This window comes from Otolemur garnettii, unplaced genomic scaffold (assembly GCF_000181295.1).
Source record: "Otolemur garnettii isolate 467f Iridium unplaced genomic scaffold, OtoGar3 scaffold00116, whole genome shotgun sequence".
Taxonomy (NCBI): Eukaryota; Metazoa; Chordata; class Mammalia; order Primates; family Galagidae; genus Otolemur; species Otolemur garnettii.
The window spans coordinates 3,256,301-3,263,713 of NW_003852511.1; the positions used below are offsets into that span (position 1 = coordinate 3,256,301).

At 51.7% G+C, this 7,413-nt stretch overlaps 1 protein-coding gene across 1 annotated transcript in view; it reads left to right on the plus strand.

Annotated features, from left to right (window-relative positions):
- Positions 1-2,530: 2,530 nt before the first annotated feature.
- Positions 2,531-7,413, plus strand: part of SLC35F3 (solute carrier family 35 member F3) — a 129,180-nt gene continuing 124,297 nt past the window's right edge. Inside the window, exon 1 of the mRNA XM_003797432.3 lies at positions 2,531-2,885. Coding sequence (XP_003797480.1) covers positions 2,810-2,885 — 76 coding nt within the window. The 5' untranslated portion in view covers positions 2,531-2,809. The remainder of the gene's footprint in view (positions 2,886-7,413) is intronic.

Sequence of the window (7,413 nt, forward strand, 5' to 3'; positions counted from 1 at the left end):
GTGCAAGCACATCATCCCAGATGATGTGTTTTGTTTATGTAAGTTTTTAAATATGCGTCCCCACCATATCCCATTCTCAAAAAGTGTTCACTTCAAGAACAGCAGTACTCATCTGGTCAAGCAAGCAGAAAACTGCTGGTCTGAAGAAGAGTATGTGACATTTGGGTTTTTTAAGGGTGGGACAGTTTTTCTATTGAAACGCAAGTTGAGAGACACAGGGCTGATGGTTTTGAGTATGAAAAATGAGAGGCAGAAACAGGACATAGTGCTTAGAATTAAAGGGAAGACCAGCTGCTTGGGAGGCTACTTGGGAGGTGGGAGGATTGCTTCGGGCTAGGAGTTTCAGACCAGGCTGGGCAATCTAACAAGATCCAATCTCTATTAAAAAAAAAATTAAGGGTAGGAGGCTGAGGTGACTGATAGTAACCTCTATTTGATAAGCAGAAGTTAACAATATGAGGAGGTGGTGGCTTCCTGGGTACCAACAGCCCCTGGGGCAACCTGCAGAGGAGAGAACAAACGGGATTTAGATAATGGTTATTGAATGAGTTTAGATAATGATAGGAGTATTTAACAATATTTAGCTGTTAACTCTTTGACTTATACAAAACATTGTAATAAATAGAAAGTAAATATTTTCTTCTTTTTTTTTTTTTTTTTTTTTTTTTTTTTTTTTTTTTGCATTTTTTGGCCAGGGCTGGGTTTGAACCCGCCGCCTCCAGCATATGGGTCCGGTGCCCTACTCCTTTGAGCCACAGGCACCACCCAGAAAGTAAATATTTTCATCATGCCCCAGCGTGATGAAATCCCTCAAGATCACATTCCAATGACAGGACATGGAATACATCTCTCTCCTGACTTGGAATAGCTGGGAATTTCTGCATTTTTATTTACGATATTTAGGAAAGTCGCATAGTGGTTATAAGTGCAGCATGTGGGATCACTCACACTCAGATGTCAATCCCCTAGTTGGCCAGGCCCTAGAGGACCCAAGACATGTTATTTAGCCTCACTGAACCTCTGTTTCTCCATCAGAAAAACAAAACAACAACAACCTTACAGAGCCTTGGTGAGAAGAAGATGAAATGATTTATGCAAAATGCTTCCCAGTATCTGACAGAGAGTAAGTGCTCGAATGTGAGAACTGTTATACAATATTTAGTTACTACGTATACAATACATGTTTATCAAACAACACATAGAAATACTATTTTGTAATAAAAGGTCCTCTTACAATAGAACATGCAATGGCTCTACATTAAGCTTATTGCGTTTAATTTTTCCAAAGAAGGAACTAGGTTATTGGTTGATTGTAGGTTATCACTAGGGCGTCTTGAGACAAGCTCCCTGTAAGAGGCGTATTATGTGGTCCACTCCAGGGCTCCTGAAGAGGCTCTAAATACCTTTCCTTGAACGTAGTGAGGGGGAAGCAATCCTGAGAAGTTCTGACCTTCTGGAGACCCAAGGGCATTCTATTCATCACAGCTGTTCAGGAGAACAAGTGATAAAAATAACCCTACCAGAGCAACTTGTAAGAGCCACTTGTTGGGGAGGCCTGCGGCTCTGCAGGTGGATGTCACCCAGCGGTAGGTGCCCAGCTAGGGAACTCCTGTTCCTCTTAACGTTTCCTCTCCACCTGCAGCGCTACACTGCGTTACCCGAGGGGGGTCAGAGTGACATCATACAATGGATATCCACTTTAAGAGAGGAAACCAGGTGACGCTGAAGGTTCTGAAACTCTGCAGAAGGACTTAGCCCCCTGGAATCTGAACTGATCCTTCAGATTGCCAGTGGAGGCTGGGACCAAAACTGATGGTCGGGGATGTGTGAATGAGATGTCGCTAAAGCCCCTGAGATTCTGGGCTGCAGGAGCCCCGTGCGTCCCACCTGCAGGGCACTTTTGAAGACTGGAGCCAGCGGTGACTCGGGGATCACACCCGTACGTGATGCAATAGGCATATCATTGCTTCTTAGCAGGCACCATTGGCCAGCAGCTTACAGCTGGGCTTAGAGAGAGCGTGAAGCTGGTGCAGGCAAACGCCGGCCCTGCGGCTGCAGCGAACACCTGAAAGCTGGGGCAGAAACAGAGTTTTCCTGCGTCCCGGGCATATCAAGACTCAGCGGACTGAGGAGGTGGGACAGCTACAAAAACGACCTCAAGCCTTTGCTTTCTTGTGGCTATTCTGATTCTGCAGACTTTGCACTTTGTTCCCCCAAAAGAGCTGGCCAGGGTGCCGTGCAGGCTTTGGGAAGCGTTGCTTTTTCCCAACTCCGTGTGAAACAATTCAGGACTTTGTCTAGGGAAGAGTCAACTCTCAATCCAACGTCAGGCGCCTCCCTCTGTAAACTTGTGCGACACGGGGGCTTAGTTCTGAGGGTCTCCCCTTAGCAAGGGCTGGTCGGGAAGTGGCGACTGAGCGAGGCTGCAGTCAGGACGCGGCTGGGAGGAAGGGAGGGACCGGGCTGCAGGGCTGGGCGTCCCAGGGCGGAGGGCGGAGCAGGTGAGCCGCGGTGTGGGAGTGGGGAGTGCACTTGGACGTGACGTTGGAGTTTGCAGCACCCTCAGAGTAGGAGGCTGTGCGCGCGTGTGTGTGCGGAGTGGCTGCGCGGCCGGGAGGATGTGCGCGGCGGGGCGGCCGCCGCAGAGAGCAGCGCGGAGACCCGAGCCGGCGGCAGCCCGGGAGGCCGGGACCGAGAGGGGCGAGCCGCTGGCGCTTCCCCGCGGAGGAGGGCCCCGGAGAGGCGCGCTCCAGCCGGCCCCAGGATGTAGGCGATCGGCGGCAGCGCTCCTGCAGGCGGCCGGCTCATCATGAAGAAGCACTCGGCCCGGGTGGCCCCGCTCAGCGCCTGCAACAGTCCGGTCCTGACCCTCACCAAAGTGGAAGGTAACGCGCGAACGCCTCGCCCGGGGGGCGGCGGGGCCCTGACGTGGGAGCCCCCGCACTCCAGCCGGGGATGCTGCCGCGGCGGGTTGCCTGGCTGCCTGGCTGCCGGGCGCCGGGGCTGGGGGCGGCTGCTCTCCCAGGACGCCACTCCGCAGTGCAGCGAGCCGCTGCCTGAGTCGGGGACGCGGCTGCTCCAGGGGCCCCCCAGAGCTCCCTCCGGAGCCGCCCGAGCGAGATGCTGCGGCGAGCGCCGGTTCCACCACCCTCTCCTTCCTGAGCCGTCCCCAGCACATCTGGCAGCAGCTGCACCCTCACCTCCTTCCAGGCCTGTCTTGAGGCTCTTGTCTGCGGGCCATGAGGGGGTCGCCCAGCTGCTAACCAGCGCCCCTCCCCAGCACACGCACGCACTCGAGTTGCCTGGAGTGGGAGCATCCCCCCAGGAGACCAGAGGTGTTGCCCACGCCGGTGGAGGCGGGAGAGGGCTGCGGCAGGCCAAGGGGACGTCTGCCTGCCTGTTCCGAAGCCTTCCCGGCCCCCAGCCAAGTGATTGCCCGCTCTGTGGGGATGGGCGGGGCACACAGGTGAGGGAAGAGCTGTCTCCAGTCTGTAAACATGCTCTCTCCCAGGCCCTGGAGACGGGAGGGAGGGGCTGCGAGAGGCCCCGAGAATCTCCTCCTCCTCCCTGCCCCCCTACTGCATGGAACCGCCCCCACCCAGGGGACAAGAGCTGGAGGGCAGGAGAAGAGAAGCCTCCTGGGGGGCTGTGACTTGGCTTCCCGGCGTAGAAGGGGACAGAGACCCGTCCCAGGCCTTAGCTCCTGCTCCCAGGGCGCAGCTGTGGAAGGACTGGTCTCCCGCCAGCTAGCGAGTGACCTTGGCCAGGTGGGAAAGGCAGACCCCTGCGTCCCAGGGGATACTTGGGGGGCCCTTGCTTGTCCTGAGCTAACAGAACCCATTGGTGCAAGGAGCGAGTGAGGAGCGGCAGCGGGCTGGAGACAGCCTGGCTCCTGCCCTCCGCCTGGAGCGGGGACCTCTATAGGCTTCTGAGGACCCTGGATCCCACTCGAGAGTTCCTTTTTGTTCCAGTGTCTCAGAACCAGTGAGGGCAAGACAGAGGCTGCCTGGGCAGTTGTCTTCTGAGCTCAGCCCAGCCACAGAGGCCTGTACCAAGCCACTCTGGTGCTATCACTGCGCGGTACAGATGAGGACCGCTGAGGCCCAGGCAAGTGGATCAACTTGTCAAATACCCACAGTTCCCGGGTAGTGAAACAGGACTGGAATCCTGGGCTGTCTCAGCCAAAACTCCTGCTTTTTTCAGAACATTGTCTGGCACTGACCTACAGCTACTTACCTATTTCTCATCATTTTCTGTCTTTAGGAGGTTGACTTTTATTTTTGTTTCTTGAGGCTGTTCCCTCCTTCCCCCATCCCAGTGTCAGGAAAGACTTCGTATCAGTCTTAATACCTGAGTACTCCCTCTTCCACGGGTGCTGGTATTTCTTTTTTTTTTTTTAATTTTTTAAATGTATTATATTTGTAAATTGTACTTATGTTGAAATTAAAAATATATATTACAATACTATTTTTGCATTCTATGAAAATTTTTGTTGCTCCATATAGACCAAATTTTTAATTAAGAACCCCCCCACCCCCGCTTTACCAATGTTAATATCTGGTGACCTTCGACATCATAGCTCACAGCAACCTCCAACTCCTGAGCTTAAGCAATTGTCTTGCCTCAGCCTCCCAAGTAGCTGGGACTTGGTGCTGGTATTTCTAAGGCTTCTCCCGGACTTTGCCCAGATGCTAATTTCCCTTTGGGAAACTGGGACTGAGTGTCTAGCTCACTGGTGAGGTTCTCCTGGGAACGGGCCCCTCCTGCACCTGCTGGGAAGGCAGGTTGGCTCCTCTTTCCAGCCGCAGGGTGTCTACCTGGGCTCTCCTACCCGCTTCTTGACCAGGACAGCTCTGAGCTGAACTTGGAGCAGGGCTCCACTGATGGTGAGGCTCTCTGAGCTGGGCATTGCAGCCTCAGAGGAGCTGCAGGAGGCCATAAGCAGCATGCCAGGTGCAGGAACCTCCCATGGCCAAGCCTGGACATTGCCTCCAGGGAATGAAAATGAGGGGTATCCACCCCACCTCCAACTAGTACAGGGCTGCTACCCAGTCAGCCGAGTCTCTCATGCTCACTAACATCAGCAGCTGCTTTACCAAGGGGCTTGTTTTTTTAACCAGCACTTCCTCCTGAATGTCTGTGGGGGATGGAATTGTGCACAGGACTAAGAATTAGGCAGATTGTGGATGAGACTTGGGGGGATGTGAGAAAACTTGTCGGGCACAGAGTCAGGCACTTGGCTCTGCCCCTCATGCAGTTTGATGTGTATAAATCATGAGTACTGATCCTCAGTCTCCTCAAATGTAAAGAGAAGTAACAAGCTATTTCAGCAGACTGTTGGAAGTACAGTGAGGAGGAGGCAGGTGGCAATGCCTACCGAGCCCCCATGTCGCGTGGGGTATCTCTGTATATACCAGCAAAAGTCTGCCTGCCAGGGCCTGATAAAACCTGCCTTTGGCATGCCTGGGCTCACATCTATCTCTTCCTGGTTTTTTTCCTTCGTGTTTTTGTTCAGTTTGGCTTTTGGTCTATTTTTTTTTTTAAAACCATTTGCATCTTGTGTGCCTGTTTTGGAAGTGTTGAATCATTGTGTTCTGCCGTGAATGCACAGGGCGAGGTGGTCCCCATACTGTGGCTATTTCTGTGTGGCTGGTAGACAGGCTGCAGGGACGGAATGCAGCGAGCAAGGCAGATTTATTAGCCTGTGGAGCCTGTCACTGAAGGGGAGGCGAGGAGGCACCAGCATGTGGTACATATAAAACCAAAATAGAAAAAGGCTGTGCTTGGTTGAACTCAAACACAGGAAGATGGACAAGATGACTTCACTTACTCAACAAATACTTCATCTGACCTGACTCTGCATCCTGTGACAATGGAACAAGGCCTTGGAAATGAACAATGCTAGCTTCACAGTCTCCTAAGGAATTGTTAATCTGGTGGGAGAGAGACATATACAGATACGTAAATTGTCAGATACCGGGTAGTAAGCTCTGGTGCAGAGCTAAGAACAGAGGGTTTCGGGGACACTGGAAACTGAGCAATCTCAGGAGAGGTGTCTCTGAGGGGGAGGCCTCCTGAGGGGGAGGCCTTCTGAGACAGAGGCGTCACAACTGAGGCTTGGAGGGATGTGAGAAAACTTGTCAGGCACAGAGTCAAGAAGTGGCTGTTTCGGGCAGTGTATGCACAGGCTGGGCTCAGCCCCAAAGCCTGAGGAAAGTGGGGCTGGACTCACAGAGGGGCTGAGACTGGGAAAGTGCTTTCTGGCTGGGTTGATGGCATCTGTCACATGGGACAATATGTCCTGTTTTCACGTATCTTTTTCTTGGCTTTCCCATCAGAAGCAGACACTGAATATTGATCAGTAGAATGTCGTGGATAGAGTCGTATTTACTGCGACCATCTATATTCACAATAAGCTAATTTATTTTCAATTAAAAATACATTCCCTAGGAATTAATAGTTAAGACCAGAGCAATGAATTGCCCCCCAGAGACTGGCAGGAAGTAGTGCTGTGGAAAGAGTAAGGACTTTGGAGACCGATGGACTGGGTCAATGCCCGGCTCTCACACTGGCCGAGGGACTTGGCTAAATCAGTTCTCACAGAAAGTAGGGGTGATGATTCCTCTGAATAATGAAAATAATAATTTTCACAAATGAGTGCCTACCACATTGTAGGTACTGTGCTGACGGAGATTGGTCTATGTATTATCTCTGTTCTTCCCAGAGTAAGGGTAGGCATTATTACTGCCACTTTATAGCTAAGGAAATTGGGGCCTCAGAAAGTCATTCATTCAAGGTCACAGAGTTAGAAAGCCAAGGGTCTCTTGTTTTAATCCCACATTTGGTTCCAAATGTGGGAAGGTCTTTGTACAAATGCATTCATTTGAGTAGCAGTGAGAATTATATCAGTTCATGGCACCTTGTAGATGATCAGTAAAAGTTGCATAAAGTTGGCTCCTGTAGCTCAAGCGGCTAAGGCACCTGCCACATACACCACAGATGGTGGGTTCGAATCCAGCCCGGGCCTGCCAAACAATAGTGACAACTGCAACCAAAAAATAGCTGGGCATTGTGGCAGACACCTGTAGTCCCAGCTACTTGGGAGGCCAAGGCAAGAGAATTGCTTAAGCCCAGGAGTTGGAGGTTGCTGTGAGCTGTGATGCCACAGCACTCTACCCAGAGCGACAGCCTGAGGCTCTGTCTCAAAAAAAAAGCAAAAACAAACAAACAAAAATAACATTGCATAAAGTTCCCATCACAACATGGCTCATAAGACCCTCAGCTGCTGGTAGTATTTTTAGTACTTCAGCTTTAGAGAAGTCAGGCAGTCCCAGCTGCCCACAAAGCCGATCTGCCTACCTTGTTTCTGCCAATATGATAAGACTGTTATCCCAGAATGCTCAGTTGTTAGAT